Source organism: Pseudopodoces humilis, chromosome 14 (assembly GCF_049639895.1).
Source record: "Pseudopodoces humilis isolate 2021_Gansu_Grassland_sample_001 chromosome 14, ASM4963989v1, whole genome shotgun sequence".
In the NCBI taxonomy this organism is placed as follows: domain Eukaryota; kingdom Metazoa; phylum Chordata; class Aves; order Passeriformes; family Paridae; genus Pseudopodoces; species Pseudopodoces humilis.
The window spans coordinates 8572666-8586158 of NC_142213.1; the positions used below are offsets into that span (position 1 = coordinate 8572666).

General features: G+C 39.0%; 1 protein-coding gene across 2 annotated transcripts; it reads right to left on the reverse strand.

Moving 5' to 3' along the window:
* Window positions 1-1932: 1932 nt before the first annotated feature.
* Window positions 1933-13479, reverse strand: DNAAF1 (dynein axonemal assembly factor 1). 2 transcript variants are annotated; one of them, XM_088062092.1, is made up of 12 exons: window positions 13231-13479; window positions 11949-12042; window positions 11024-11115; window positions 9973-10194; window positions 9087-9253; window positions 8712-8833; window positions 8003-8187; window positions 7277-7522; window positions 6563-6672; window positions 3792-3860; window positions 2335-2686; window positions 1933-2049 (listed from the first exon to the last, which is right to left on the reverse strand). In XM_088062092.1, exons 1-12 carry the CDS (start codon window positions 13367-13369, stop codon window positions 1952-1954), a joined length of 1896 nt encoding a protein of 631 aa, XP_087918218.1. In that variant the 5' UTR covers window positions 13370-13479; the 3' UTR covers window positions 1933-1951. The 2 variants fall into 2 exon arrangements, with proteins under 2 accessions (XP_087918218.1, XP_087918217.1); XM_088062091.1 differs by having other exon boundaries at window positions 11949-12084.
* Between the last annotated feature and the right edge of the window lie 14 nt (window positions 13480-13493).

Below are 13493 nucleotides of genomic sequence, written 5' to 3' on the forward strand. Positions count from 1 at the left end.
ATGCTCTAGGCTACTGTCATGTTAACACTGAATGTATTGATGCAACAAAGTGTTTAAGCACATGCTTAACTTCAAGCTCCTGAGTAGTTTGCCTGTATTTTTATGGAGCCTGTCACATGCTTGAGGCTGGGCATACGCTTGTGTCTGACTGGATTGTCTGGTTGGGGTTGAGAAATGAACCCCTGGGGAACTGCCCGTGAGCACAGCCAGGTGCAGCTCGGCCCTGGCTCCGTCTCGGGCTGTGTCCTGCAGGACAAGCTCCAGCCTGTGCTCCTGGGGTTTTCTTTAGGCTTTTTGCTGTACTATAAATGTGAGGTTGGAGCTTGATGATGAGAGAGGAACCTCCAGGAAGAGCACCTGGGAGCCATTCCTGTGAAGAAGGAAGCTTGTGTACCTCGGCTTTTACACTGTTCATTTTACTTGATGTGTTGAGACTGCCTTTTTGCACTATGCTGTATATTTGTAAAGTTTTACAGAAGACACTAATTAAACATGTTTCCTTTTTCTCATTTAGTCCTGCTTTGGCATTTCTCTCACTCCTTTCATCTATCCCTTATTCCTTGTCTCCTTCCCAAGTCCTCAGTGAGCAGTGAAAATAGTTTCTAAGCATTCAGAGATTCCCTTGTGAGGACCCGCTGGTGGGTTGTGGTCATCCACAGGGGCTGGGGAGACCTCCCATGGAAAATGTGGCAAAGTAAACACAGTGTGGAAAGCTGCTGAATTCTTCAAACTAAAATGCTACTCAGGGCAGATATAGCTGGTAATATCAGGATCACAGTAAGAGTCTACAGGCACCAAAACACAGCATGGAAAATGCAAAACCCAAAGTCCTCAAAATATAGTCCTTATCCAGCTTTCTGTCAGAAAAGGAAGCAGTTACTTTTTTAGGATGGAGCTCGTATGGGTTGGTGGCAGCATTTGCAGCTTTCTGAAGAGCAGATTCCTGTGCCAGTGCTTTCAGATAACCCTGTGCTCCACAGGCCCTTGGCTTACCCTGATCCTGTCCTGGAGGCCAAGGCTTTTGCCAGCTTGTTTTAACCACTGCAAGGTGGAAAATGGATGAAATTTAAAGCAATTGTGTTGTCCTCTCTGAGGGCTTTCACTTGTTACTGTGTGGTCTGGTTCTCTTGCCACCAGATGGCACCTAAGCCCAGCTGATAGAAAATAAATCTTTTCAACAAGCCCGAAATAATATTTTATTTCTTTGAATTTGCACACCTACAAGAACTGTTCAATTCCATTTATTGCAAATTATTAGAGATGTATAGAAATATGAAAAAGACATTCATCTAAACTTGGCTGTACTCAAAATCCAGATCCTGAGACACATCTCAATGAAAAACAATGAAAACAGCAGATATAAGTGTATGTTTCATTACAGATGCCCTAAAAGGTAAAACCAGATTTTCTGTGCACGGATGCTATTTCTGCATCTTCTTAGGCATAAATAATCATAATGTCAAGGAATATTAGATCAGTAAAATTATCCTATCAAGAAGCAATTTCCATTTGTCATTGGAGTCCATCTGCTATGATGCACACTGGTATGGACTTAAAATATAAAACACCAAGTGAAAATATATATGGTTACAAATAGAATTTTTATTTAGTCAAATGACAGATACACTGAATTATGCTTGAGACTAATTCATCTGTAATGAAACTGATATATAAACACGTAACTAAGGCATTTCTAGAAGGATGCAAAGGCACAAATAACACAAGACTGGAATTTAAACTCAAAACAGCAGTTTTCAAAGTAGTGAACAGGCAGCTGCCCTGAGGAGCTGGAGCCAAGGGCAGTGAATTTTGATATCACAGTGTTATGTCAGTTTTAACAAATGGTCCCATTGCTGGCCTCCAAATTTTTGCTATTCCCATATTTTGGGAATATTTCCATGCAGTCAGGCAAACACTGTGCTCAAGATTTGATCTGTTTTCTTCAAAGTGATTAATCCAATCCATTCTCACCATCCTTGTCACTCTGTGCTTTATGAGGACATCCTTCCCCCTCATCCAGGCCTTCTGCTTCTCCATCACTGCCATTCCCTGTTAAATGCACAAAGGCAAAGGGAAAATGAAACTCACTTATGGTCTTTAATACTGGAAAAAGAAATACAGAGCCAAATTTTTAAAAACAATTTAAATGAAACTCAGTAAGAAATCCTCTGTAGAAAAAGAAAACATTTAAATTCCTAATTTATTAGGATTCACACATAAATAAAAGGAAGAGGTGATTGTAACTAACAACCTTCAACAGGAGCTGAACAGATCCTTAGTGTGCCTGGGCCACCCCTGTTATCTCTGTGATTAATAATGTCACTGTAATCTTACCATCCTCTTCCCAAGAGTTTGGGTCATCTGGTTGATGACAGACTGGTGACAACAGCAGATGATCCTTGGGCTCAGTGATTACCTCTTGTATCAAGGGTTTCAAAGGGGCTGCCTCTTTATCTTTGATCTCCAGGTATCTTTCTGAATTATCAGGCTCTGTAAAGAAGCTTTTGAGGAGGGGTCTTAAGCGCTCCTTTTCATGCTCTTTATGGTCCTGACATACATTTGAAAAAATTGCTGTTGGAATTTCTTCTGCTGAATTCTCAAGCGTGCTTTTATTGTTTTCCTCTAATGCAGAATCACTGTCATTTGTCACTTCAGAAATTATTTCAATCTTTGGGTGATAGTCCTGCTGTAAAGGTAGACATGTAATTGAAAAATTATTCTTAGATATAAAAGCCAAAGGATAAGTAAATATCTCTTGGATCCATGTAACAGTTGTCAGCTTTAATGCACTGTTCTCATAAAATATGTGGAATGTATGCTTCACTCATAGCTCTGCTGCTTTGTGAATGAATCTAAGGTTAGCAATTTCTCAGGCATCACCAATGAACTGACCATAAACTAATTAACAGTTCATAAAAAGAGCAGTGTGTGGGCACTGTTCCAATATTTTACTCCAAACAGAGGAACCTGATCAATATCTTCATCTGTCTTCAGCTGAGAACTGAGCCTTTGGAGCAGGACAGCTGCTAACACATCCTGCTCCCCTAATCCTCTTTCCTTGCCTTCTTTTAATTGGAGGCTTTGTTGGCCGAGACATTTTGCAACCCTGTTATGAGTCTGTGATCAAAAGGACAAATCAATTCCATGCCTTATGCTGGCTGTAGGAACAGTTGGCATTATCATGAAAAGACTTGTAAGAGCACGTGCTGTACCAGCCTCTGTCTCCAGCAAGGCCAATACGATTCTGTTATCAGCATGAAAATCAAAGCTGTACTTTTAAACTTAGTTGTCTTCTTTTTTTCTCTTCTATTTCTTGTTATAGCCTTGTGTCTAAAAGATTAGTTTGAGCAAAGCAAAACTCTAAGATGGACAAGGACTGACCTGCACTAGAGAGGAGAAGTTTCAATTTCTCTGTGATTTCAGTTGAAAAGTCAGATTTTGTTCAGCAGCAGGCAATTTGCCCCATATTAAAACTGGTGCAGCATATTTTAAGACTAATCTTCAGTATAACATTACATACTATTAAGAAATTAAACTTATGTAACTGTTGTATTACTGATCATAAGTTTTTAGTCTATTTTTGCTACACAAAAATATAAAAGAGTCAGATTTAAACAAAGGAAGATTTACATGTAGATATGAAGGGCTGAAACCATCCATTTTAGTTTGTAAATGCATAAGTGATTGCATCTCCCAAACTAGCATTTCACAACTTAGATTATCCTCATTTTGCATAACCTTTGCAAATGTGTTTATGGAAGTTTCATTATTGGAATTAATGAAAACGTTACCTTCTGAACAAAGATTTCCTCTGCTGGGGAAAACTCACTTACATCTACATCTTCTAAATCAGGCAGATCCTGAAAACAATCACAGATCAATAATCAGTGGGAAGAGCTACTATAACCCATGAAAAATTACATCTCTGGCTCATTAGACAAATTCTTCAAAGCAGTGCTCATCAGGGTGTGAGGCCACAGCCAGCAGGACCCCACTGCCATCCTCTCACAGGCACAGTTTGCTGTTAAGCACATGTGGGAAAGGGAAAATTAATCTGTCTCCAGAAATAGCCCTAATGTCACACTGAATGCTGTTTTCTACTATGCTGTGTGATTATGAAGGCAAACAGGATAAAGAGTAAGGCATTACCAGGATTTTAAAAGCAAACATGGTTTATTCTCTTAGCTGTCTCCTGTCTATTCAGTAGACTTAATCCCAACAGCAACCCATCCGTATGGGTAAGTGCCAAATCCAGACGTGCAGGCTTCCTGAAACTGCGTATCAGGTAAACTCTGTTAACCTAAACACACCTAATAAACCAATGTTTTACTGTGAATGCCTCATAATTAAGACACAGAACTGCAAACTTGCTGAGAACTGTTTTTCCCCAGACAGGTCAAATAATTTCAGCTTTTCACTAGAAAATATCAGACAACTATCATTTGCTGACATGAAAAGAAACACAGAAGGTGGGAATGCAAAATCACAGGTAGAAACTAATACCTTTTGCCACTTTTTTTTACTGTAGGTCAATACTAGAATAAGCACCTCCTTTTGTTTTTAGATATTTTTACCACTTAATGACTTTGTAGCAGACTGTTTGGTGTGATAGCATCGGGAACATCTGTACTGTCTTGTATGGTGAAGATAATTACACAATTAAAAACAAGAGTGGAAATGTCTCCTTCCTGATATGGTTGCAGCTATTGCAGCATTGTCCTGAAGTCACAGAGTTTTATAAAAATTGCATTAAAAATGTACAAATTAAGATCTGAGACTGATATGTAGTTTGATGTCAATAGGGAGATGACAGCTGTTAGTCTTGTTTCAGTCATCAGGGTGCGTTTGCAGATCAACTACGAGTTAACCCACTTGAGGTACATGGGAATGTGGTTCCTACGCTGCCAAGGCATGTGCAACAACAGGAGCTTGTTTCAGCTTGACACAGGGATGTCATAACCACTCATTGCAAATCCTCCTCCACTCTTCTCCCTATATTCCTTCTGAGACCAACCAGAGACTCAGGATATGAATAAAGACAACGGTGCTGCTCCAGATCCTCTCACTATCAGCATCTTCCGAGCCATTCCCTGCTATGTCAGCACTAAGATTTTTTGGGATATCTGCAATAGGGTAAGTACTGGAGGCTGCTGGGAGAGGCTCTTTCTATTACTAAATGTTGCTGGAGAACAAGTAGCATAGAACACTGAAATGTGCATTAGTGTGTGATTTGGGTTTGGTTTTCCTTCTGTAGAATTAAAATAGTCCCACTTTTTAAGCCTCTAAAAGCCCACAGATGTGTGCTTAAGAGTTATTTTTATACTGCCTTGAAGTTTGTGCACAAGATCTTCCTATGGTGCCATAGAGCATCAAGGGAAAAACAAACACTGAATCAAGGAGATCTTCACATTGTGGGTACCTACAGTGTCACTACATATTTACTTTAACTTTACTACAACCTTTACTTCAGACACTACAAGATCTACTTTTAAGAATAATATTGTGCACACTTCAATTGCTGCTCATTTTCTCCACTACCTTTTTTAAACCTATGATTAAAAACAGCTCAACAGCAGGAAGCAGCAGCAAAGCCTCTACCAAAGCAGTGGGCTGAGCCCTTCAATAACAACACAGAATTTTTCCCTTGGAAATTAAGAGCATGGCAAAGATATGAGGCTTTTCTGCCAGTAGTTAACAATGGCAGTACAGGGTGTCACAGGATGTATTAAGTGCTCAGGGAAATCATAAGCTCAGAACTTTTTATTGCTGATTATATCAAAGTCTGGTACTGTCAGTTTATCAGCAGTGTCCTAATTAGGAAATATTGGACAATTCTCCTTCGAAGTGAGGTTGTATTTTTCAGTGGTATCTATATATTTAACCTCATGGTTCAATGTGGTAAACATGTTTAAATGTTGCATCAGATAGACATTTTAAATAATAGAAGACCATACTACAAATGTCAATCACTTATTATATATCTGAATAGTGTACATTCTGCTCTTCTTGGAAACAGACATCAGAGTTTTATTCTGAAAATGAATTTATAGTATCTAACACTGCTGGGTAACATTTAGAATGATGGGGCTATCATTGTTAGCTATTTCTTCCCCATGGTTTTTCTGCAATAGTTCACATTTTCAACTGTGTATTTCATTTGAGTTTTGATTAAGAGGACAAATATGTCTACCAGATTCTTTTCACTGTAACTTCTGTTTTTAAATGAGAGCTCTCATTAGCTTCTCCAGAGAAATCACAAAGATAGAAGGTCAGCTTCAGGTGATTTACAGGACAAAAGGATTTATAGGATAAAAAATTTAAGGACAAAATAAACTTTGGAAGCATTCTTCATAAATGCTCCACAGGAGAAAACACCCCTGCAACTTTACTTTTTTGTTGTTTTTTTTTTTTTTCTTTTTTTTCTTTCTTTTTATTTTTCCTAACAGTAGGCCTTTCTCTAAAAACTTGCCCATATAGTTTTATTATCCAGAATGTTACAGAATTAACTTGGACAAGACAATACACACATGTGAACTTCTCAAAGTCTGAATCCAATACATACATCGAGAGAAAGTGTCTCCAGTGTCTCCAGTTTGAGATGTTCAATTTCAGCATATTCCTCCCTCTCAGGAAGCATGGCCTGGTCAGTGGCTGTCTCCTGTCCTGGTTGATCTACAGAATAATCAATAGTCCATTGCAGAGAACTAACTGAATAAAAAATGTCTACATTGCAACAGCAAGCACTGCAGAACCAGACTGCTGAGGACTGTCACTGGAGAATTCACAGCTCAATCCAATGCTTTTTTTTTTTCTATTATATTCTGGGTCTCTCTTCTACTGTATAAATTAATATTTGCATGCAATAATGTGTTCCACAAATCTATAAAAGCATTTCTCTATGTCTGAAGGCACAAAACCATCTTTAGAGTGATGATCAGCTTCTGTTGGCAGACAGACTGCCTATTTTATGTGGGCACAAGGGAAGTCTGTAAACTCTCCTGGCCTTTCACTAAACCTGGCATGTTTGAGAAGTGGAGTTCCACCTTTAAGTTGCAGAAGTTGCAGGTTAAGCCTTCAGAAATTTACTATTTGTTGTATTTAAAGAATATTTTACCCAGTATTGCTTGATTTCACCTAGTCACCGTGGAAATCGAATGGAATGTTTTTACGTATGAATTGGCTTGAGCCACAGCAGAGGCACTGCTCCACTAAGACAGAGGTTGGCTCATCATCTCTGCATGCTCAGTTTGGTTTGGCTCTTCACTGTGTACGTTACCGTCTGTCTCCTTGTTGAAATTTGCACATTTGTTAGAGTCTGGTTCCTGTGCATGCTCTTGAACTTCATCAGGTGTATTTCCAGATGTGAAATCTCTGTTATCTCCTCTATGTGTTATCACTTCATCACAAACATCAAAACTTTCATTTTTAATTTTTTCAGCCTTTTCTTGAGCTTCTTCTAATCTGTTTGAAGTTTCTGATGTACTAGAATTTCCACCACCATCTTTTGAATTTGCAGGTGCTCCTACAGAAGAAATAATTTCATTAAAATTGCTGAGCTAATCTACCAATGCTCATTTTAAATATTCAAACACTACTACAGTGGGCTAGAATGTGCATCAAAAGCTCCTACTTTGAGCAGCTATTCATGGATCAGTAGTCCACCCAAGACTGAAGCAATCTGTTTTCCCACCTCAACTCCCCAGAAAACAGAAGTTCCCCAGGAAAAAAAAAACCACCTAGAGAAAATGCTTAAATAATAAATGTCTGGTATGTCCAATACTTTGAAAAGGCTCACAAGTCACAAGACTATATATTTAAATACATCCTTGAAGATTTTGATGGATCAACAACAAATGCTGGTTTACCCTCTCCATTGTGCAATCCACTTGCCTGAAGAAAAATATTTACTTGTTATTCAGTCCAAAGATGTATCAGATAAAGACTCCTCTGCACATTCAGACTGAAGAGGTCACAGACATCTTTCAAATCAGTAGGCACCAACCTTCTTGGGTATCTGCTGCAACTCCTGCCATGCACTTTTGTATCTTCTTTTCCTTTGTTCTTTGCCTAATTGCTGCTAACGCATCAATGCTATCTTGGATTTTTTTTCTCTCTCTGGTTTCCCATTTTTCCCTTTCTGCTTTCTCAGCTTCAAGCCCTCCAACAGCCCAGGCTTCTGCACAGGCTCTAATGAAAACACAAAAGCTCACTGTAATACAGCTATAAAAGCCTGCCTTTGCAATGAGAGAGGAATTTAAAATAGTTTGAAACAGCACAAAATAGTTGCAAGAGAAAAAAGCAGAAAGCAGTGACAATCCCTTATGCATCAGGGACATACATTTATTTCACAAAAGACACAGAGACATCCAAATGCTGATTGGTGATTACACCACCAGAGATTGGTCTCGTCTTGGGTCAGTTGTTCCAGACAACCACTCAGTTTCTGTTGAAATCAGGATTTTCCTCTGGTCTACAGACCTGTCATGAGACAATTCTCTTCAAGAATTATTTTCTGAAAAAATACATCACTTTTTTCTAGGCATGTGAGATGTAGAACCCTGTAGTACAATACTCTTCTGCTCAAAGTCATCCACCTTCAATAAATTATACTGGTCAATCTTCCTTCCATGACAGTATTGACAGAAAATGGATGAATGATTGTTAGCACTTGATTCTTATTGCTGAGTAAAGAAGATGGCTGTATTTCTTACCTATCCTTTGGGAAAACTGGTCTGTCATCTAGATATGTCAGCTGTTTTAGTCGAACAGTGAGTGTTTTTCTATAATTAGCAATTTTCTTTATCACCTCATTTCCCATCAAATTCAGCACATGCTAGAGAAACAAGGGAAACAATTTTTAAGCTTGAGTAGCAAAAACCTCAGTCTGGATCTGCACTTCCCCTGTCGTTTCAAAAGCAAGAAATGAATAAAACATCCAAGGTGTTACAGGTGATCTACCAGAAACAAACTGATGTTTGATAATGTTTCTTTTAGACTGATTCCTACTGTGCACTGAACTACCCAACAAAGATACTTGATGTGGTTCACCCACACACGACACAAACCATCAGCTCTTCTTGGCTTACCAGATTGGGCATGGACTCCAGAATAGCTACAATACTCGGATCACTTAGATTGTTGTGGGAAAGATCAAGAACAGAAATACTTGGGCATTCCTGCAAGTGCTGGATGTCTTCCACTGTCCGTAACTTATTGTGAGCGATCTGCAGAGTCTGCAGGACTTTCAGACAAGCTGCAGACAAGAACAGTACAATGAAAGGAAAGAGTTGTCACTTCACAGAGGGCCTTCTGAGCAAGTAAAAAAAATGCATTGTCAAACTAATAGTTTATATTGGATTTGGAGCTTTATTCTAAATTTGCTATTCTGCTCTATATACACTTTTTGGCTAGGCTTCCAGAGCTGCTTTCTTCACCCCAGGGAAAAATAGCTGCTTGGTATTCGGATGGTGGTTGTTTTTAATTCACATTTCAATCTAATCAGTTACACAAAAGCAAGAGCTTGTGTTTCAAAATTCTCCAGTGTATGGAAGTAGTAATGTACAGAACTAGTTTTTTTATTTTTCTGCTGAAGACAGAATCCATCTTTTAGCAGATATAAAAGATTTAGTAATTGTGTCTGCAACTGCCAAAGCACATGTTAACTGTAAAGTAAATGGTGAAAACTGAATTGTCAGCCTGTCTGCAACACAGATAATTATTGAGATGGTAGTCAGGAAAAACTATTTAATTATCCTAGGTATTCATGTTAAAGTAGTTTCTACGTATTTTCTGTTTCTCAACATAGGTTTTATTCCTCTACAAAAGCCTCCTGGGCTTTGGTATGGATATTGTGCAAAATTCTAACACAAATAAAAAAATCCTTTGAAACTAGTGCCTCTAACAAAGCTCAGTCAGAGCTTAGGAAATACAGGCTTGCCAGAGGCTAAAACCTGTTGCACTAACAGTTCTTACAGAGATTCTCAATGGTCCTAATGTAGTTGTTACTGATATTGAGGGAATCCAGCTTTTGTAAAGGTTCAAGGTTTTCTATTTTCTCAATTAAATTGAGTTGCAAATAGAGGCAACGCAACTCTGTCTGAGCCTCCAAATTCTCAATTTTTCTTAAGCCATTGCATTGCAGCCACAAACACTTCAGTCCAGTATATTCTTCAAGATTCTCCAGTTGGTCAAATCCTGCAGAGAAAAAAAGATGTTTTAAAATGAAATGGCATTGGCTGAAAATGGCTCTTTAGATGAGAAAATTCCATTAAACCAGAGCTGCTGAAACACCTGAGAGAGCACTGGTACTGAAATTACTGCAATATTTCCACTGAACTCATGGTACTGTTTCAGGCCCATAAAGGGCAAAACCAGGTTGATGCCTGTTCTGGTCTGTATCACAGCAGCCCTTTAGATGCTAAATAATACATAGCAAAACCAAAGCCAAATATAGAAGGTAGCATATCCTATTTATTTGGAAGAAATCCTAGGCTAACTTGGACCAGGTAACTGCATCATGCAAAAATCTGCTCAGAGATCACTAGAGGATGAGCAATGTTCATTCTAACAATTTTTTTTTCTTTCAGTAGTGTTTGCAAACATGCAGCAAGTCTTTACTGTTTATTTTCATCTTGAACATGGCAAGTAAAAAAAGTTCCAAAAGCTGGAAAAAGCTCTTTATACAAACAATTTAAGGAAAAATATGTATGTTTTCCTCTGATTGCAACCCAGGACAGTATTTTAAGAAATTCCTCAGAGGCTCCTGCTTCAGTAAAAGAAAGCAAAAATATGTCACTTGATCCCTATTGATCCTTTGGAAGGCTCCATAAAGAGAGTTAGATGTACAGTTTACTTTTCTACCTACATATTGACTCATTTTACTTCCCAAATCCAGAATTACATAAAATTGTGTTTCTAATTTAGAAGAATGACTAGATACCTTAGTTCAGTGAGCCATGAAGTAGATTCTCTGCTAAAATGCTACTTAGAATGATCAAGCTAGGCAGTCATGTCCACATCTTACCTTTATAATGCAGGTACAGTGTATCATTTAAGTATGGGGTCCAGTATAATTTCTGCTGTTTACAGATGTCTAGCAGAATCTTTTTTGTCATTCTGAAATAGTACAGGAAGCAGAAGCAAAATAAAAAATATAATTCAGTGCACATTCTGAGATCTTTCGTTTCCTTACAGATTCCATTGCAACACAATTAACGATTCTTTCATGCAAGAGAAATAGCTACAGCTTTCAAAATTATATTCCAAATTAAAAAAAAAAAAAAAGCTGGGTTTTTTAGTGTGGCTTTTAATTTCTACCTTTGAAGTGAGTTACCAGGCCCTCCTGCTAAAAAACAGAGGGTTCATAGGAAAACAGGCAGGGAAGTAGAGTCCATCTTCTTGGAAAAGGGCGGCATGATTTTATATTAGCTTCTGGTTCTAGTGCTAGCTTCCTCTCCAATTCTTTCCCCCATTCTTCGTTGCTTTGGTACAGGACTTTTGGTGGCAGAGCCAAAATGCAACATTTTTTTTCAGAGTAGAGAAATCAACAGTAATCAACCCAACATTTTCTTGAAATGCTAACTCCAAAATAGCACTCATGAAAGTTTTGATATACAGCTGTTGGTTGGCTGGGAATGCCACTAGGAATTATCAGAATGCTTTGTCTGAACTGATGCAGAGGAATGATTAACTCTACTGGCACGTGACTTCCATGGGAGTTTGCACAATTTTCTCCAGACCCATTAAACGACTTCATCATGTGGTCAGAGTGTAGTTTGCTACTCTGGCCATAAAACCCAAACATCTGTACAGATGCTGGAAATATCACCAATACCTGATTTATCCATTATTCTGAAGTTTATCTTCAAAACTGTTCTTCAGAACTGAGATGAACACACAGAATAGCAAAACTCCCGATGATGCCAACACATCCACAAACAATGTATTACCTTACAGAACCTCTCTTTTCCTCTGTCCTTTGACTGGATGAGCTGGTTCCAGACTTCTGATCAATACCTGCTTTTTGTTCATTCTGTTGATCTGCTCTGGATGTAGAGTTGACTTCTTCCTCTTGAGTTTTAACAGCTTTATAAATAAGAAAATGAGTTGCAATTTAACAGAAAGGGTGGGGAAAATGTGTCGTGTTGCAAATTACTTTAGAGAAATATTGAAGAGCACTTGAATATGAATTTCAAGAAGAGAGTGTTTTAACCAAGATTTCTGCTGACATTTTTAATGAAACTTTTTTACACTGCATCATACAATAAACAATAGCAATTGAATTATTGAAACCTGCATATTTTATTTTATTTTTTTTACATCTGGAAGTCAGATAGTACCCATTAATCTTATCATGTACAGTGACAGTAAAGTACTGACACCAATGTTCTTATGGTGTTAGACATTTAATATATATTATATTTAAGTAACACCAATTTGAGTTTACTGTAAAGAGACTACAGCAATGGTGTATCAGTCATCCCAAGCACTGTTAGTTTAGCTCTTCTACAAATTTACCTTTTTGTGATCCTTGGAAGGTGCCTTTACACTGCCTTTAATTAATTGCAATTTCAGTATTTGTCTCTTCAAATACTTGCTCTGAACCTTCTACTTGCACTTGTAGTTCATACATTTAAAGAGAAAGTGCAAACAAGATGATTGTACCAGCTTACTTAAATATGACTATAATTAATAATCGGATGACATAATAATCGGATATATTTAGTAACACAAGAGGCAGTGGGCTGAAAGTGATGCACAGAATTTCCACCTGAACATAAGGAAGAACTTCTTTACATTGTGGGTGACATGCACTGGAACTGTTTGCCCAGAAAGGGCAAGGAGTGTCTGTCACTGGAGATATTCCAGACCCACTGGACACAAGCCTGTGCCCTGTGCTGTGGGATGGCCCTGCTTGAGCAGGGAGGTCGGAGCAATGACACCCTGTGGTCCCTTCAAACCTCACCCATCCTGTGACTCTGTGATTTAGAGGTCAGGCTAGCTGTGTGACTACAACACTAGAAGAAATACTTCTCCGGCAGTAGGAAAGTAAAGAAATGTCAGGAAAGCGAACAAGATCACAGGAAGATAGCAACTGAGTATGCCTCAGTTATGTCAGGATTTCCAGTGACTATCCTGGCAGAAAGCACACACTCGTATTTGCATCCAGATGAGTATGAACAGCCGTGATGTGCAAGCTTTGTGTGCTGGCGAGCGAGCCGAGGGGCTCACCTGTGCTCACAGCGCTGCCCTCACGCTCCGTGTGGGCACCTCCGCTCCCGGTGTCGCCCGGCGACGCCTCTGACACCTCAGGCGCCGGGACCGCTCCTCTCCGGCCGCTGCCCGGGTCTCCAGCGGGCGCCGCCCGCATCCTAACACCCCCCGAGCCGGTATGGGATTTACGCTCTGCCTTTTTCAGACAAAATGTCCACAGGTTTTAGTCGGCGGCGGGCGAGAAACGGGGCGCAGCCCGAGCCCCGCGAGCCGCCTCAGCC

Excerpts from the sequence above, each read along its gene's own strand:
- DNAAF1 (XM_088062091.1), bottom strand. The coding sequence starts at position 13,369 with ATGCGGGCGGCGCCCGCTGGAGACCCGGGCAGCGGCCGGAGAGGAGCG. Across the intron at positions 10,195-11,023 it reads ACTGTACCTGCATTATAAAG|GATTTGACCAACTGGAGAAT; the intron begins GTAAGATGTGGA and ends TTTTCTCTGCAG. Across the intron at positions 9,254-9,972 it reads TAGGACCATTGAGAATCTCT|CTTGTCTGAAAGTCCTGCAG; the intron begins GTAAGAACTGTT and ends TCTTGTCTGCAG.